The sequence below is a fragment of the Rana temporaria genome, chromosome 2 (assembly GCF_905171775.1).
Source record: "Rana temporaria chromosome 2, aRanTem1.1, whole genome shotgun sequence".
Lineage (NCBI taxonomy): Eukaryota > Metazoa > Chordata > Amphibia > Anura > Ranidae > Rana > Rana temporaria.
The window spans coordinates 394,977,983-394,998,134 of NC_053490.1; the positions used below are offsets into that span (position 1 = coordinate 394,977,983).

Below are 20,152 nucleotides of genomic sequence, written 5' to 3' on the forward strand. Positions count from 1 at the left end.
CTATAAAGTGTCATCTAGAGCAGGCCATGTTTTGGGAATTTCTCTTAGATAAAATAGCTGTCCAAAATACCAAGCCATTGACTCCGATTTAAAGCACCTGTGCAAGTTAAAGGAAAACCTGAAAACAGGGCCTGTTGGAAATACTTGAGGGCAGGATTGAGACCCACTGATCTAGAGCACAGATATCTGCAATTTCCCAAAAAGGCTTCACAGATGCTTCCTCAACTGTCTTAATCAACCTTTCTCAAAGAGGGTTCCTCCAGAGGTTTCTAGTAGTTCCTTGAGCAGTGACATATTTATCCCCCACCAACACTAGGGATAAGGTTTGTGTTTGGATAGCAGTTGGGTTGATTTTCAAGATTCATACCCCATAGATTTTACTAGGGTTCAGTTTTTAAGTTCATAATTTTCAAATGTAATGATGGGTTCAACAAATTCCCAACAAACAAAACCCAAACACATTTGCTCACCTCTATCCATCACTTCTATAAGAGATAGACTTTTCCACAGACATCCAATGGTAGGTGTTGGAAGGCAAACATGGTTTAATAAAATATTTGTGGAGTTTTACTGCCTGGTTGATACAGCCATTTGGTCTAAGTTGGAATTTGTCATCTTGGAATGCCAGGCCAGCTGTTACAGAAGGATGACCCAGGTCAATTAGAGGTGATTCATGTGGAGATTACAGCATGCTTCCTGGAGGATGGACAGAAGAAGAATATACTTCCTGGTGATTAGGAAGGACTGTCTGTTATGGATTTTTCATTTAACAGAGGGCTATACAGGGTGATTATGTGGGGGGTGTCTAAGTGAGCTTTAAAAGTAGTGGCCAGCTAGAGTTCCCTCCTCTTTTCCATTGAGCTCAGCCGAGACACCATATCCAGGATGACCTTACGTTATATATATATACTAGCTGAATACCCGGCGTTGCCCGGTCTTCCTATCTTAACTAGAGTTGAGCGGACACCTGGATGTTCGGGTTCGGACCCGAACCCGGACTTTGAAAAAAAAGTTCGGGTTCGGGACCGAACCCAAACCCGGACTTTGACCCGAACCCGAACCCCATTGAAGTCAATGGGGACCCGGACTTTTGACTACAAAAATGTCTCTAAAAAACTACTGGAGGGCTGCAAATGGCAGCAAAATGTCGGGAAGAGCATGGCAAGTACTCTGGAAATAAATGTGGATAGGGAAATAACTCAAAATAACCTAAAAAAAATTTAAATAAAAAATATAATGATTTTGAACTTGGAGGACGAGGTCCATACAGTTTTGTTCAAAATTATTCAACCCCCCAATGCTGTAAAGGGTTTTAGGGAATTTAGTGTACATTTGTAATTGTATTCAGAATGAAATCCTACAAGGACTTCATAAAGAACCATATGCAACTAAAATGATATCAATTGGTTTTGTAATACAGTAGTAAATGCAAAATTCAAGGCAATGGGCACTGTTGAAACGCTACCTGGTCGTGGCAGAAAGAAGATGCTGACTTTGACTGCTGTGCGCTACCTGAAGCGTAGAGTGGAGAAAAGTCCCTGTGTGACTGCTGAGGAACTGAGAAAATATTTGTCAGATGTGGGTACTGAAGTTTCTGCTCAGACAATATGGCGCACACTGCGTAATGAAGGCCTCCATGCCAGAACTCCCAGGCGCACCCCCTTGCTGTCTCCAAAGAATAAGAAGAGTCGACTGCAGTATGCCGAAAGTCATGTGGGCAAACCACACACGTTTTGGGATTGTGTTGTGTGGACTTATGAATCAAAATTACAACTGTGTGGGCCCATGGCTCAACGCTATGTTTGGAGGAGGAAGAACAAGGCCTATGATGAAAAGAACACCTTGCCTACTGTGAAGCAATGGCGGGGGGTCAATCATGCTTTGGGGCTGTTTTGCTTCTGCAGGTACAGGGAAGCTTCAGCGTGTGCAAGGTACCATGAATTCTCTTCAGTACCAAGGAGATATTGGATGACAATGTGATGCAGTCCGACACAAACCTGAGGCTTGGGAGACGTTGGACCTTTCAACAGGACAATGATCCCAAGCATACCTCCAACTCCACTAGAGCATGGTTGCTGATTAAAGGCTGGAACATTTTGGAGTGGCCATCGCAGTCACCAGACTTAAATCCAATTGAGAACCTCTGGTGGGACTTAAAGAAAGCAGTTGCAGTGCGCAAGCCTAAGAATGTGACTGAAGGTGGAAGCGGCGGTGTAGGAGGAGGAGGAGGAGGTAGCCAACACAGCAGGTTTTGGTTTTTAATTGATTTATTTTTTAAATTAGAGTAAACCCCAAAATAGTTAGACAGATCTAGGGTTGCTACCTCATCCCTTTAAACCTGAACACAGAGTTACACAGGTTCTGGGGCTAATTTAATGTCGATAGACTCGATAAGGCACCAAGTGAGTTTCATTAACAGCACCTTAATCAGCCAGAGAACCTGTGTAATTAATATGTTTTTGCTTTGAAAGGAATGAGATGGCAACCCTAGAAAGCTCAGAAAAAAACAATGGCTGGGTAAGGCCGGCCCGGTGTCTATTCTGCACAAGGTACGGAAAACTCCTCTGGGATCCATGCCTGGTTCATTTTAATGAACGTGAGCTTGTCCACATTGGATCTGGACAGGCGGCTGCGCTTGTCTGTGATAACGCCCCCTGCCGTGCTAAATACACGTTCAGACAATACACTGGCCGCAGGGCAGGCCAGCACCTCCAAGGCGTAAAGGGCAAGCTCAGGCCATGTGCCCAATTTGGAGACCCAGAAGTTTAAGGGGGCATTGCCGTCATTCAGTACGTGTTGGGGTGTGCTGACATACTGCTCCACCATGTTGCTGAAATGCTGCCTCCTGCTAAAACGTTCCATATCAGCTGGTGGTGCTGTTTGTTGTGGCGTGCTGACAAAGCTTTTCCACATTTCGGCCATGCTAACCCTGCCTTCTGAGGTGTTGGCGGTGCCCCTGCTGCGTTGGCGACCTCTTCCTCCTCCTCTGCCTTCACCTTCTGCTTCCACTGTGGCCCCGCTGCCAGGTGGGAATTGCACCAGCAGCGCGTCTAACAGCGTGCGCTTGTACTCGCGCATCTTGCGTTCACGCTCCAGTGAGGGGATTAAGGACGGTACATTGTCCTTGTAACGGGGATCCAGCAGCGTGGCCACCCAGTAATCAGTACCTGTCATAATGTGCGAAACACGCCGGTCGTTGCGGAGACACTGCAGCATGTAATTGCTCATGTGCGCCAGGCTGCCCAGAGGCAACGAAAAGCTGTCCTCTGTGGGAGGTGTATCATCTGTGTCCTCTGTATCCCCCCAGCCACGCACCAGTAATGGCCATGAGCTGGTCTGGATGCCATCCTGCTGTGAACATGGTTCCTCCTCCTCCTCCATGTCTTCCTCCTCCTCATCCTCCACCGCGTCATCCTCCAGAACTGTGCCCTTGCTAGACAATTGTGTACCTGGCCTTTGTTGGTGCACGAACCCACCCTCGGAGCCACTTGTGAATGACTGCCCTGAAAGCCTTGCAAATGATCCCGATTCCTCCTCCTCCTCCTCCTCTTCCTCCTGTGCCACATCCTCTTCCATCATCTCCCGTAGCGTTTTTTCAAGGAGGCATAGAAGTGGTATAGTCACGCTGAGAGCGGCGTCATTGGCACTGGCCATGTTGGTGGAGTACTCAAAACAGTGCAACAAGGCACACAGGTCTCGCATGGAGGCCCAGTTATTGGTGGTAAAGTGGTTCTGTTCCGCAGAGCGACTCACGCGTGCGTGCTGCAGCTGGAACTCCACTATCGCCTGCTGCTGCTCGCACAGTCTGGCCAGCATGTGCAAGGTGGAGTTCCACCTTGTGGGCACATCGCATATGAGGCGGTGAGCGGGAAGGCCGAAGTTACGCTGCAGCGCTGCCAGGCGAGCAGCAGCAGGGTGAGAACGCCGAAAGTGCGCACAGACGGCACGCACTTTCTGCAGCAGCTGTGGCATATTGGGGTATGTTCTCAGGAAACTCTGCACCACCAAATTCAGCACATGCGCCAGGCAAGGAATGTGCATCAAACCGGCTAGGCCCAGAGCTGCTACGAGATTTCGCCCGTTATCGCACACCACCAGGCCCGGCTTGAGGCTCACTGACGCCAACCACTCATCGGTCTGTTGTTCCATGTCCCTCCACAACTCCTGCGCGGTGTGTGGTTTTTCCCCCAAACAGGAAAGTTTTAAAACTGCCTGCTGGCGTTTACCCATGGCTGTGCTGAAGTTGGTGGTGAGTTTGTTACTCTGACTGGATGAAGAGTCGGTAGAGGATGAGGAAGCGGAGTAGAAGGAGTTAGGAACAGGAGGCAAACTGAAGCGCCCTGCAATCCTCGGTGGTGGAAGGACATGTGCCAAACTGCTATCCGCCTCAGGCCCAGCCGCCACTGCATTTACCCAGTGCGCTGTTAGGGAGATATAACGTCCCTGACCGTGCTTACTGGTCCACGTATCCGTAGTTAGGTGGACCTTAGCACAGATGGCATTGCGCAGTGCACACCTGATTTTGTCCCCCACTTGGTTGTGCAGGGAAGGGATGGCTCGTCTGGAAAAGTAGTGGCGGCTGGGCACGACGTACTGTGGGACAGCCAATGCCATCAGGCTTTTAAAACTCTGCGTCTCCACCAGACGGAATGACAGCATTTCAAAGGCCAGTAATTTTGAAATGCTGGCATTCAGGGCCAGGGATCGCGGGTGGGTAGAGGGTTACTTCCTCTTACGCTCCAGTGTTTGGGAGATGGAGAGCTGAATGCTTCCATGGGACATTGTGGAGATGTTTGTTGACCCAGGTGGTAGTGTTGCTTGCCGGTCCTCTAATTGAGGGGTGGCAGGTGGCACTGTCACTACGGAGGTGGATGAAGAGGCAGAGAGGCCCGACACTGATGCAGAAGAGGAAGCAGGAGGAGCCAGAGACCTTTCTTGGTTTTTGCGGTGTCTACTCCACTGCAGCTCGTGCTTTGCACTTAGATGCCTGGTCATGCAGGTTGTGCTCAGGTTGAGAACGTTTATGCCTCGCTTCAGGCTCATCAGCACATTGTGTGAAGAACTGCCACGCTAGGGAACTCCTTGGACCTGGCTTTGGTGTGCTCGGTCCCTCGCTGCGTTGGGCAGTAGCAGGCGTACTGTCTAGGGGACGGACGCTCTGCTTTGGCACCCTGCTCCCTCTTCTGCTGTGCTGGTGGCTCTGTGCGACCACCGCCTCTTCCTCCGAACTACATGGGTCACCTGCATGAGGTTGATTCCATGTCGGGTCGAGGACCTCATCGTCCTCCACATCATCTTCCACCCAGTCTTCACCACTGCCCTCCTTGTCGGTCTGCACAATTGCAAAAGCACCAGCAGTTGGCAACTGTGTTTCATCATCATCATGCAAGACGTGCTGTGATGGTCCCCCCATGAACTCATCCTGAAATACAAGTGGTTGGGCATCGGTGCACTCAATCTCTTCCCCTTCTGGGGCTGGGCTAGGTGGATGGCTCTGGGAACACATGCTAACAGACTCATCAAAAAGAAGAAGAGACTGCTGCATGCTTTGGGGCTCAGACTGCTTGGCTGATTTGCAAGGGGGTGAGGTGAAAGACTGATTGTGGACATCGGCTGCAGGCGCCAACTCTGAGCTTTCAGCACAAGACTGGTTGGAAAACAATGTGAAGGAACTGGAGGCACTGTCAGCAACCCAATCAACTGACGCCTGTTCTGCTCCTGGCCTCAACATTCGTAGAGCTGGATTAGGCCCGACCAAATACCGCTGCAGGCTCTGTCGGCTACTCGCACCTGAGAAAGGTGTTTCACTTGTGCTTGTAGCTGGCACAGATCGACCACGTCCTCTCCCTGTAACAGGAGCTCCACCAGCAGCACCACGCCCGCGGCCACGTCCCTTATTTGACGGTTTCCTCATATTTCTCAAATTTAGGGTCTTGCCCTTATTTTGAGAAATTTTAAATACAAAAAAGTGTAAGCTGGTGAAATAGGCAGAGATTCACCTATATATTTCTCCACCTATAGCAAGAAGCAGGAAGCCAGCACTAAACAATGTACTGCACAGACAGTATATCACAGGGGACAGGTGCAGTGCTGTTGAAATATACAGAGTCACCTATAGAGTGCTGACTGCCCCTATAGAAAAAATATTTCAGGAACCTGTGCCTGCCTGACTATGTACTTGACAGAAGCACAGTATATCACAGGTGCACAGGTGGTGTGGCAGGTGTACTGTTGTTGAAATACTCAGTCACCTTTAGTGCTGACTGCCCCTACAGAACAAATATTTCAGCAAAGTGTGCCTGCCTGCTAAGGTACTTGATAGAAACACAGTATATCACAGGTGGGGTGGCAGGTGTACTGTTGTTGAAATACTCAGTCAACTTTTGTGCTGACTGCCCCTACAGAACAAATATTTCAGCAAAGTGTGCCTGCCTGCTAAGGTACTTGACAGAAACACAGTATATCACAGGTGGGGTGGCATGTGTACTGTTGTTGAAATACTCAGTCACCTTTTGTGCTGACTGCCCCTACAGAACAAATATTTCAGAAAAGTGTGCCTGCCTGCTAAGGTACTTGACAGAAACACAGTATATCACAGGTGGGGTGGCAGGTGTACTGTTGTTGAAATACTCAGTCACCTTTAGTGCTGACTGCCCCTACAGAACAAATATTTCAGCAAACTGTGCCTGCCTGCTAAGGTACTTGACAGAAACACAGTATATCACAGGTGGGGTGGCAGGTGTACTGTTGTTGAAATACTCAGTCACCTTTTGTGCTGACTGCCCCTACAGAACAAATATTTCAGCAAACTGTGCCTGCCTGCTAAGGTACTTGACAGAAACACAGTATATGACAGGTGGGGTGGCAGGTGTACTGTTGTTGAAATACTCAGTCACCTTTAGTGCTGACTGCCCCTACAGAACAAATATTTCAGCAAAGTGTGCCTGCCTGCTAAGGTACTTGACAGAAACACAGTATATCACAGGTTGGGTGGCAGGTGTACTGTTGTTGAAATACTCAGTCACCTTTTGTGCTGACTGCCCCTACAGAACAAATATTTCAGAAAAGTGTGCCTGCCTGCTAAGGTATTTGACAGAAACACAGTATATCACAGGTGGGGTGGCAGATGTACTGTTGTTGAAATACTCAGTCACCTTTTGTGCTGACTGCCCCTACAGAACAAATATTTCAGCAAACTGTGCCTGCCTGCTAAGGAACTTGACAGAAACACCGTATATCACAGGTGCACAGGTGCTGTGGCAGGTGTACTGTTGTTGAAATATTCAGAAATAAGATGATGCAGATATCAAATTAATAAAGTGTGCCTCTTGATATTTCTGGATCAGTAGAACAGCATAGACCTAACACTTTCCCTCAGAACAATCAGGAACCTTCCCCTCACATAAGTACAGCAGTGACAATGAGCCAGATACAATAAGATGATGCAGATATCAAATTAATAAAGTGTGCCTCTTGATATTTTTGGATCAGTAGAACAGCATAGACCTAACACTTTCCCTCAGAAGAACAATCAGGAACCTTTCCCTCACATAAGTGAAATCCAGCCAGATACACCTAACTTTCCCTATGCAGCAGATTCCACCAGCCTTTCCCTATCTACAGTGAAGCAGAGTGACGATCTGTGCTGTGTGCCTCTATCTAATATAGAGGCACGTCACATGATGGGTCACATGCTGCACTGGCCAATCACAGCCATGCCATAAGTAGGCATGGCTGTGATCAGTTCCCAGTCACAGTTGTAACACGAATGGCGATTGGCTGCCGTGCAGCGCGCCGAAACATACCCGAACACCGAACCCGAACCCGGACTTTTTCCAACTATTCGGGTTCTGGTCCGGGTTCGGGAAAAACCCAAAGTCCGTACCGAACCCGAACTTTACAGTTCGGGTTCGCTCAACCCTAATCTTAACCTTTTGGGGAGGAAAATCATAGTAATATAAATATACCCATCTTTTATATAAGGGTGTAGGTAAGGGTTAATTTAACTGTCATATATTTTTATTTGGCATATAAGTAATATGTGTACCAGGTATTATTGAAATATCTCCAGGCGTACAGAAGTTATGTGGGAACATACATTTCCCATTGATTTGCATGGGACTTTAAACAAAAACCCCGACCCTCACAAATGGGGGTAGTTAAGGGATAAATTAACTATCCTATAGTTTAAGTGGACATATAAGTAACATGTGACCAAGTGTTATCGAAATATGTACAGCCGTTTGGAAGTTATGAAGTAACATGTATTTCCCATAGAGTTGAATGGGACTTTAAAGAAAAACCCCGACCATGGCAAATGGGGGTGGGTAAGGGTTAAACCACCTATCCTATGTTTGTTGCTGACATATAAGTAACATGTGTGCCAAGTTTCATGTTAATATCTTTAGCCGTTTGGATGTGATGCTGGAACATACATACATACACACACACACACGTTGAGTTTTATATATATATAGATATATATGTTCTTTTGTTTCATATGCTCTATAATATTATTTTAGTGTTTCATGGTAGCGTTTCTACTTTTTGTTAAATAAATGAGACCCTTGCTTATTTAAGCAGTGTGTTTATTTTATAGCTAGCATTGTTGTTATACCATCATCATTAACCTTATCAGAGCTTTGATAGCCTAGCTAATTATAGGAATAGACAAGATAATATATATTTAGAATAAATAGGGGAGATCCAAAACCACCCCATATTTATTTCAGTAGGGGACACTTCTACATTGAACACAAATGCCAGGGGACATTAAACTGACCACCAATATAAGGGGGTACTTTTCCACTGATCTCCAATTAAAGCAGGAATATCTCTACTAACAACCAATGCAAAATGCTCTTCCCCTACTGACAATCATTGTTAGAGGGCATTTCTCCACTGACCACCACTGTAATGGGACATTTTTCTACTGACCTCCAATGTAAGGTAGCATTTCTCTACTGACCGTTAGCATAAACGAACACTACAATTTTCATTGTCTGTGTTTCTTTTCTGTTCATTATTATTACTGTTTCTTTGCTTTATTATTATTAGTGTAAATAAGTTTGGGGGTATGATATGGATCCCTTCAATGTACATTGACCTGCAAAAATAACACTTTTCAGCAGGGGTACAGTGATATACCTTGACCTGCAGATATAATCACTTTAAGTAGGTTACTCGTAACTTACCTAATTTTGCTAGTTCCCATTACAAGATATATGTTGCATTGAGAAGTAAAAATGGTTTCCAAAAGAGTTTTCTAGTCTAGCCCTTTTACCTCACTCAGAACAAATAAGACCTCAGAGCCATGATGGCATGGAGCTAGCATATATGACCTTATAAAAGACACTGCTTGGTTTACATCCTGTGCTTTTGGATTTCTTTCCCACTGTACCACCAATGCATTTTGACCCCTTATAGGAAATAATTGTCCTGTCTCTAGAGAATGGAGATTGGAGCCACCCTCATTATTTCTCATTGGAGTCAATGCCACATGTTAAGGACTTAGGGAAAGAAATGCTCATATGCTAGGTGCAAACCAATTCACCACTTCCAACATGCTGCACCTGTCAGCTCCAGGTAAGCAGGCACCTGAATTCAGTATCCTACTATAAAAGGGTGCGCTGTCTCCTTAAATGTATCAAAATTGTAGTAAAATACTCTTGTGCATAAAGAATTTATCAATATGTGCCAAAGTGCTCATGTGCTTGAAATAACTCATACAGACATTTTTTAAATAATTGTACAAACTTGTGCAAATAATGAGTGTGTCCTGACACAAAACACATTGGGAAGAGCCTAATTGTGAGGTCATTGTGCATGCTGTTGGTCAAGCAACAATGCAGTTTTTATGTCTGATACACTCTGCTGTTTGTGAGTATTATACTATTTAATACATTCCGCTTTTCTGGATGATATTGGGCTATGGAGTTTGGTTTATTGTTTTTTGAAGTGACACAAGGAGCTTTGGCTGGAGACACTTGAAAGCCACAGGGGGGGGGGGGTTGAAAGACATCTGGTTGGTAGCTAAGCTGTTGCTGCTGAGATCATAGAGAGTTTTTATGCTTTTTAGCCTCTTATAATTTGAAGGTTAACATCTTTTGGTTAAGCAGTTTGCACAGGTGGAGGTGATACACATAAAGGTGCATGGTAGTTCTTAGAGATTTCACAAATCATATGGACTTTGGATGCCTTGGATCATATGGACTTTGGATGGAATTTGATGTATTTGTTATGCACAAGAGCACTTTTCGAATTATATGCACATGAGTTTGTACAATTATTTGCAAATGTCTGTATACGTTTTTTTTAAATGCACATTGGCACTTTGGCGCATATGAATCCATTCTTTACGCACAAGAGTACTTTATTACAATATTGTTACATTCAAAGAGACTGCACATGTTATTATAGTAGTATTGTATATATATCCTGTATTCGGATGTTTTTGGATGCAGCAGTCTCCACAATCATTGTGACACGGAGAGCAGGTTGACCTTCCCACAGAGTACCTGCATTCAATAACAGGGTTGCTTTTGTTCTGAGAAGGAAGGTGTTGGCTAGGAGAACTCTATCTAGGAACCACACTTACTCTTAAAAGTACTTGTAAACAAGTAAGGGCAAACTATGTCTCCCCCTTTTCTTCCCTAGTCCAAATATTTCTCCAACGTCACAGAAGTCAGCAACTTCCTCATCAACAATGATCTCCACCACCTCTGGTGATTCTGCATTCCTCTTCACTGAGTCAATGGATTAAACATAACTTTTTCACTATAGGCCTCAATGGGGAAACCATCTTTTTGCTTGCTTGCTTGCTTGCAAGAAGAAAGCTTCTCCATTTTGGCCTATGAAGAAACGCTACAGTCCACTGACTTGGTTGAGAGGTGGGTAAATTTGGGATGGGGGCATCAACATAGTTTTAGTACTGTTATATGGTGCATGGCCAAATCTGTTATACACCTATTCTAATTAAGCTTAGGTTAGGTTACCTGGACCATGCATATGAGCCCACACATTACAAATGTATTATATGTTGTCTACATACCACTCAACATTATAACACAAAGCAACTCAAGAAAGTAAACATTTGTTTAAAATCTTGGGACCTCAAAAACTGACTGTAGGAGCCCAATAAGGGTCTTGTTTCACACGTTGCATACAGATGTACTAGAATGTACAGTATTTCTAGCCAGTCCTTGTTGCTATTGTATTTGGGCTTATATTTTGCACTTTGCAGTTATTTTATATCTGTATGTATGCTGTACGGTGTAGTCACTTTTTTGTTTAGTTTGTATGTTGTGAAAATTTTACTTTTTTTTCATGTTTTATAGAAAAGGTTTGCTTCCATTCCAAGAAACTAAAACTATCTGCAAAGCCTTCAAACTACCATTAGCTGATGACATTCTTCGAGTTATTTTGGAAAAGTAAGTAACATCCTTATATTTAAGACATGCTTGTATATGTAACACTTAATAAAGCATAAAATATTTCTGCGAGAATGAGAAAAGTGTATGAGAAAAACACACACACACAGGCCCGGATTCACATACATCGTCGCATATTTATGCCGCTGTAGTGTATCTAATATACGTTACGCCGACGCAGCGCAGAGAGGCAAGCACAGAATTCACAAAGCACTTGCCTCCCAAACTGCGCTGGGTTTCCTCGGGGTAATCCGGCGTAGATGGAAGTGGGCGTGAGCCATGCTAATGAGGCGTGACCCCATGCAAATGATGGGCCGAGCACCAGACAGATACGAATAATGAACGGCGTATGCGCCGTCCCGTGGACGCATCCCAGTGCGCATGCTCAGAATCACGTCAAAACCACTGCCTAAGATACGTCGAATCACTGCCTACGGCGTGAACGTAACCTACGCCCAGCCATATTCACGTACAACATAAACAATGTAAAATACGACGGCTTCTGTTCCCTGGTCCATACCTTTTCATGGGTTGCGCCTCATATATGGGGAATAACTTTACACCGGACTACGACTTACGCAAACCGCGTATATTATGCGCCGGGCGCAAGTACGTTCGTGAATCGCCGTATTTGCCTCATTTGCATATTTGAATCGAAAATCAATGGGAGCGCCAGCGTAAATATGCGCCCACGATACGCCGGCGTAGGCAAGTTACGTTGGTCGGATGAAGCCTATTTTTAGGCGTATCTCAGATTGTGGGCACGGCGCATAGATACGACGGCGCATAGTTACACTTCCGCTGCGTATCTCGGGATACGTCAGCGTAAGTGCTTTGTGAATCCGGGCCATATTCTTTTAAGAATATAATTTTTCAGTTCAGCTATAGTACTTGCCTTCATACAGACTCAGCAAAAGATAAGTGAAAGCTTATATCAGCCTGCGGTGAAAGTGCTTAGGAGTAGGAACTCTTGTTCTTGGACAAAGTAGAGCGCTCAGGATGGTTGTCACCAGTATAGTAGGCGGGAAGTGACACAGTTTGCAGAGCTGCAGAATCTATTAAGTCACTTTCCTGATACTGTAATGCAATAGGAATGGGAGTATCACAAAAAATATGCATTACTTTACAACTTTTGTCAGGTAAACATCTGAAACACATCTATATGTTTCAGATGTGTATTTTGGCTGCTTGACTGGAGATGCCCTTTAAAATAATATTGGCACATAATCAAGTGCATGATTGAACAAAGTGTATATGATCTAAATGTTAAGTTGTGGTCCTTATTTTACATAAAGGTATGGATTGCGAGACATATTATTTTGTTTTTGTACCTTCATCTGTAGATAGATAGATAGATAGATAGATAGATAGATAGATAGATAGATAAACATATACTTTATTGTAATTGTATTCAATACAATATTTGGCAAAACTCCTCTACAACAACAGTAATAAATAGCATACAAAAATATAACACAGCCATATCTATACACCATTAACAATTATCCAAAACACATACCTTCTTTGTATACTTATAAGATAACCTATGATAAAAATCCCCAAAAATCAAGATAACATACTTTATATTGTATTCCCTTTACAAACACCATTTCTATCAGTGATGGCCATCCTTCATGTCAACCACTCTATCCACTGAGGAAACCTCTATCCTTGTTAACTCATTCTGTTACTTTCAAGGTCTACTACAAATGCACAACCGTGCTAGCAACACCTGATGTGGTCTTTGCAAGAACTTCATCATAGCTAGTTTGAGCTAAATTCACCAACCTTTCTTATAGCACTTCTACGATCAGGACTCCTAGGACTGATCTTGGTTATTAGTTTTACCTTAACTGTTCCCCCCGTCTCATTTCTTTCTGTGTGGTATTATCTCTACACCAGGGTTGTCCAAACTGTGGCCCTAGGGCCAGATGTGGCCCTTTGCTTGCCTTTATCCGACTCTTGGGACAATATTACATCTACAATTAGGGCACTAATGATGGTGCACTTTTCCTCCCACTGACACCAATGATGGAGCACTATTCCTTCCACTGACACCAATGATGGAGCACTATTCCTTCCACTGACACCAATGATGGAGCACTATTCCTTCCACTGACACCAATGATGGAGCACTATTGCTTCCACTGACACCAATGATGGAGCACTATTCCTTCCACTGACGCCAATGATGGAGCACTATTCCTTCCACTGACACCAATGATGGAGCACTATTCCTTCCACTGATACCAATGATGGAGCACTATTCCTCCCACTGACGCCAATGATGGAGCACTATTCCTCCTACTGACACCAATGATGGAGCACTATTCCTCCCACTGACGCCAATGATGGAGCACTGTTTACTCTTACTGACACTGGGGCATTTTCTTCTCCCAGTGGCCACAGTGCAGTGCGGCCCCCCTGAAGGACAGTAAACTGGCCCTTTGTTTAGAAAGTTTAGAGACCCCTGTTCTACACTATACTTTCTTATTTTCTTTACCCTCTCCCCTGCCCAGTATTGTTCCATTCATGTCTCTATGGGGGTTATTTACGAAAGGCAAATCCACTTTGCAGTACAAGTACAAAGTGCACTTGAAATTGCACTGAAAGTGGTAGATCTGAAATTATCGGAAGCTCTGCTGATTTTATCATCCAATCATGTGCAAGCTAAAATACTGTTTTTATTTTCCTTGCATGTCCCCCTCGGATCTACAGCGACTGCACTTCCAAGTGCACTTTCAGTGCAATAACCCCCTATTTCTCTTCTTTAAGAAAAGTCCCCCTTTATCCAATTGTTTAAAGCGGGGGTTCACCCAAAAAATTGATTGACAGGCTTCCGACCGTCGCATACTGCGCGTCACGAGTTGCCGAAAGAAGCCGAACGCAGGAGCCGTATAGAGCCGTATAGAGCCGACCCGCAGTCCGGCTTCTTTTGGCAACTTGTGACGCGCTGTATGCGACGGTCGGAAGCCTGTCAATCAATTAGGAACGCCCAGTCCCGCAGAAGACATACCCGGAAGCGGCGGTGAAAATACAGTATGTACGGGGATAAAGTAAAAAAAAACTGCCGATTTTCATTATGACAACTCGGCTGAATGTAATGTTAAAACATTTTTTTTGGGTGAACCCCTGCTTTAATGTACTACTTATGTTATGAACCCTGATGTGATTCTGTTTGTTTTTCTTTGCTTTTGTACTCTGCAAAACTCAATATATTCTAAAAAATAAAAATAAACATACTATAGCAAAAACAAATAAAAATAGATAAAACTTTCCAAACATATCATTGGTAAAATGAAATCATGTGCATTTTGGCAAGTACAGCCCTGGGAAAGAACCCGTACTGCAACTAAATTGTGCATGTTTCAGTTGCCCTGTATCTTTTCCTTGACAGTAGTGGAGTAAACTTATTATATCCTAGATGTGCTGGGTCACAACTAGCACTGGCTCTTTTCTTTAATCAGCTAGCATATACTGCATCCAAATTGGATAAATCAATGCCTATAATCTTCTGTGCTGTTCCTACCACATGGGATAAATGCTTTTTATTCTCCAACATGCAGCCAACATACAACACTATAAAACAGTGGAAAAGGATGCTCTCTATAATGCAGTGGTAACAGTTAACCAGGAATTGTAATGGCAATCCAACCTATTTAAGTTTCTTGAAGTGGAACAGTCTCTGTGCGTTCTCAACTAAATTGTAGATATTAAGGGGCCATGACAGTTCTTTTGTTATAAACACTTTCAGAAATATGATGTTATCTACACTCTCCACCTACTTAAAAAGTTAACAAGCTGACTTATTATTCTGTTGAATGCTGAATGTCCAAGATGGTAGGCTTGATTTCAGTGGAGGCTGGTGGTAATATTTTTTTGGGGGCCATAGATCGGGCAACCCCCACCCCTCCCGGTCCGGTCGGTCGATTAGGAGCCCGCCACTTACTTCATCTATGGCAAGCAGCGCTTCCCGATGGGCAACTGATTCCCCTTCCGCTGCTCCCCTCCTCTGCATCACTGTGGCTTCTCCTTCCCCTCTATGGTGGGCAGTGCTTCCTGACTTGTGGCGTCTTACCCTTCCCATGCTCTCCTTCCAGCTAGACCAATTGGAATGCTTCTACTTTCAGTCAATTTGGAAAACATGTCTCAGAGCCATGCTTCTTGATTTGTGGAGAGGTGATTCAGTGTGAGAATAGTGAATATTCATTTGCTATTCTAACACACCTGGGTGGACTCCGACCGCAATGCAACCCACCCTATTTTGATGCCTTTTAGAGCCTCTGGCTCTAATCAGGTTCCCTAACACCCCCCCCCCCCTGCCACTGTAATTCATGCAGCTGGCATCCTGAAAGAGTCCGGACTCATAGATAGGGGGTGGCGTCGGTAAGGATAGGGGAGGCGGCGCCTGTGCGCCCATGCATCCTTAATGGTCGGGCCGTCCCTGCTTGATTGTACATTGACTACATCATCTGCCTATGTGTGTAGTAGCTGTTATAATGCTTTAGCTGCTCCTGAATTCTGAAGCTTGTCTCGTGCACCTGATATCTGCACCATTTTCTCCTTTGAAGGGGTTTCCATTTAGAAGAGGGAATTGTATACCCCAACCTTGGATCATAGTAAATACAGCCTGCTCTATAGTAGCTAATGCATTCACAGCTAGTCAGCTTACATTTTCTCACAGAACAAAAGCGACTAATCTCTTACTTAGGAAAAAATTGATTTTGTTCACTGTAGTCTTGCAGTAAAAGCAGGCTATGTAGCTGATCAGCGGGGTAGGGACTAAAACTACTGGTTATTATTTACAAATCAAAGTTTTTTTTCCCTTTTCTTTTTTTTTCTGTGATTGGGAATATTCTGCTAAAGCTGAACGTTAGGCATATATAAAAACTTAAATTACTAAAACTTAAATTATAGTAAACTTAAACTTAAATTAATACAGTTAGGTGTTAACTAATATTCAATAATTTTATGTTTTAGGCAAGCAGGTAGGCAGGATTTTAAAAAAAAATCCTGTGTTTTAATGCAGTTTTTTACAAATAGTGGTACTGTTTAAGTATGTTGCCACTCATTCAGAAGAGCATCCCACTACACATTCTGTATACAGTAACCAATGCACCTGCACTAAAGCACACCACAATACATAGATGTCAATGATCTGTACATTTGTGGTGTACTGTGTTGCCCAGAAGTATTTTTCATGTGTTGTGTTTTTCAACTCGTTTAAAGTGACACTAAACTCTGGTTTAAGATACATGTACTCAAGTATATTTCTAGTACCTTCTATTGCTCTCAGCCTCCTCTAAATCTCAAAAATCCTTCTTTCTTTCTTTTTTTGCTGCTGTGATTCAACTTTCTTTTAGTGGGTGGCTACATTCATTCTTCATGGTCCCAATGGGGTTCATTTACTAAAACTGGAGAGTGCAAAATCTGGTGCAATTCTACATAGAAACCAATCAGCTTCCATTTTTCTTTGGTCAAAGCTTAATTGAACAAGCTAAAGTTAGAAGCTGATTGGCTACCGTGCACAGCTGCACCAGATTTTGCACTCTCCAGATTTAGTAAATCAACCCCAGTGTGTGTGTATGAACATAGCCACCCTCTTGCTCACTGCTGAGATGGACTGGGAATATGGACTATGGGATTTGTAGTGTGTATAAAGCAGTCCACAAAAAGGAGACATTTAAGAGCTCACAGAGGACATTACAAGGAGGCAGAAAAACACAGTAATGAATAAGCACATCTTTGGGTGAAACGCGTCTACCATTTGAACTATCTGTAATCACTTGGGACTTTCGTTCATTAACCTCCCTGGCGGTGTTCCCGAGACTGACTCGGGGTTAAATTTTCCTGCTACGATCGGTAACCCCGAGTCAGTCTCGGCTCGCCTCGCTGAATCCACAGGCACTTTTTACTTACCTTGTCCCTGGATCCAGCGATGCCACCGCGCTGTGTGAGCGAGCAGGACCTCGCTCGATTCACACAGTGCCTCCGTGTGACGCCGATCTCCATTCCCTGCGACGTTACGACGCACGGGGACGGAGAACGGCGCCAAATTCAAAAACGTAAACAAACACCTTACATACAGTATACTGTAATCTTATAGATTACAGTACTGTATGTAAAAAAAACACACCCCCCCTGTCCCTAGTGGTCTGTCCTGTGTCATGCATGTCATTTTATATAATAAAAACGTTTCTTTCTCCCTGCAAACTGTAGATTGTCCATAGCAAGTCAAAAATAGTTTTAGATCAGCTAAAAAACAGCGATAATAAATTATAATCACTTGCAGAATTGTGCGATAGCGATTTGTGGGGAAATTCGTCATAAAAAAAAAAAAATAATGACAGCGACAATTCTGCAACTGAGCAAATTTCAGTGATTTTAATTTGATTACATTATTGAATAATTTTTATTATAATTATATTATTATTTGTTATAATTATTTATAATTATTTATTATATTATAATTTATAATTTTGTTTTTAAAAAAATGTCATACCCGGGATGCCTATTAGATTCTTGTTTGGTCAGATTTAAGTGAGTTATTTCTAAAAATTACAGACCTACAATATAAAACGCCAAATTTCCCTGCAAATAATGGTACCGCTTTCAGCATGTTTTTTCTGAAAGAATCATACCGCCAGGGAGGTTAAATAAGAATTTTGATGGATCTTGGAGTGCTGCCATTTCTTCAGGGTTAAAGTTCATGAAAAATAGATCACACGGCTATGAAGTATTGGATGTGTATAGATTCTTTTTTGGAGAATAAGGATATGTTATGATGTCACTTTAAAGGAGAAGTTTTGCACTCCTGTGACCCGTTTTCAGCAGAGAGAGAGGACTGAAGTCCGGTCTTTGCTGACATCACAGAGTCGGCCCAGGCTTGGGAGTCATCACGATCATAGAGTCAGGATCCACCCAGATCCCTGGACTGGGCACCTTGCTCAGCCACTTAGCGAGCCACTGAGAGCCTGATCTGGCTGCTCTCGCCCCTCGCCAGCCCAGCGCTCCAGTGAGGGGGCGGGAGCAGAGCAATTCTCTGCTCACAGAGCTGTGAGAACTGAGCGATTGTTTTTTTTTTTGATCCCTCGGTTCTCAGTGTTAGAGGCGCCGGGGGACAGATTCAACATCGGAGTGATGCTGCATCCACCTAGGTTAGTATGGTTCTAATAAAAAAAAACACAAACCCATGCTTGCATTTTCCTGATATTAGGCTGTAACCTCTGCACGGTAGACCAGGAAAGGGTATGTCAGCACTCTAATCCAACCAGTCTCTGCTGCATGTATATGTGCTAACAAGTAATATGCTGACAGAAAGAAATATGGAAGAGGTAGCTTAATCAGTTTGCTGCTTCTTCTTTTTCCAATTACAGACTTGGGACAAGGAAGTGTCCAAATTATATTGATCAACTGCAGTAGAGAACAGTGAGGTCACCAACCTTACTGCTGTCTGGCAGGACTTGCTAAACTAAATTACAAATACTTTGGCAGCTAAAACTTCAGTTGTATTTTAAATGTGTATTTATTGGTTTGCCTGGAGCTCAGCTTTAATGCCTGTAGTGGAAGCATACTACATCCACATCCTTCACTGTAAACCCTATATGATATCCATATTACAAGGCTCATGGCAATTCATACAGAAGTACTCATTTTACTTTATGGTTCACAATAAAGTCATAATGTTTTGTGAAATGGGACAGGATGGCCAAATGGTTGTCTCATTATGTAAAAGCATGGAATATTACAAAAACATGGTTCAGCAGGGGACAGAAAAGAAGTGATGATAGAATGAAAACAGTACAAAGACACACCAGACTCGCATCAGTGTAACAAACTCACCATGTCAACAAATGTAACAAAATATATGTAGTAAGCGGCAACTGCACAGATTCCACATGTGGTTCCAGTTTGTGAAATTTTTGGGACTGATACTAAATCTGAAAATAAAGAAACTGTAATGTTAATCTTTGTAATGTTCATGTAATGGTCCCCGTGTTGGGTCTATGCCAACATCCACAACTGAATAATCCAATTAATTACATGTAAAAAAAATGTAGTAGCTTTGTTTGAGTCATGTATATGTCATGTATATGTATTCACTTAATATATGTTGTTTGGTTTGTGCAGACATGAAGAAAGTGGAGGTGCAATTAATTATATGAAATTGGTGTCAGGCCTTAACTGGAGAGAAAATCCAAGTCCAGCAAGACTAACCACACCAATTCAGGTAAACCATAAGAACCTGTTATATTAACGCATATATACAGCTTCCCTTAGCCTTCTGTGTCCCCCCACCTGCTCTTTCACTTGTACTTTCTGTGTCTTTTGTTATCGTTTTTCAGAAGTCTTCAGGCCACTCAAGTGAGGTGGTGGTCCTCGGTGGTCCATAATGATGCAGAGAGCAGTGCTGGCATAATGGCATCAGCACTCTTCTCTACATCATTTTACTGTGATTGTGGAATGCCATAATGATCCCCCCCCCCCCCTGAGGTTGGCCCATAATGCCTTGCATTCACAGGAAATGGCTTGAATGGCACTGGAGCTTATTGAACCCATAAGAAACCAGCTCTGGATAACAGAATAAGTGGGTCTGCGAGGGACAGCAAGAGCTGTGTTTTTTTTTTAATTCCTGGGGATCCTATTGGGTTTTAGGGTGCCCATCCACACAACGAGTATAGGGCAAATTACATTTCTTTAGACCTAATTTAATATGATGTTAC

At 43.5% G+C, this 20,152-nt stretch overlaps 1 protein-coding gene across 1 annotated transcript in view; it reads left to right on the forward strand.

Annotated features, from left to right (window-relative positions):
- The window catches only part of EFHC2 (EF-hand domain containing 2), a 135,103-nt gene that overhangs the window by 108,161 nt on the left and 6,790 nt on the right, over positions 1-20,152 (forward strand). Inside the window, exons 13-14 of the mRNA XM_040338063.1 lie at positions 11,337-11,429; positions 19,560-19,659. Coding sequence (XP_040193997.1) covers positions 11,337-11,429; positions 19,560-19,659 — 193 coding nt within the window. The remainder of the gene's footprint in view (positions 1-11,336; positions 11,430-19,559; positions 19,660-20,152) is intronic.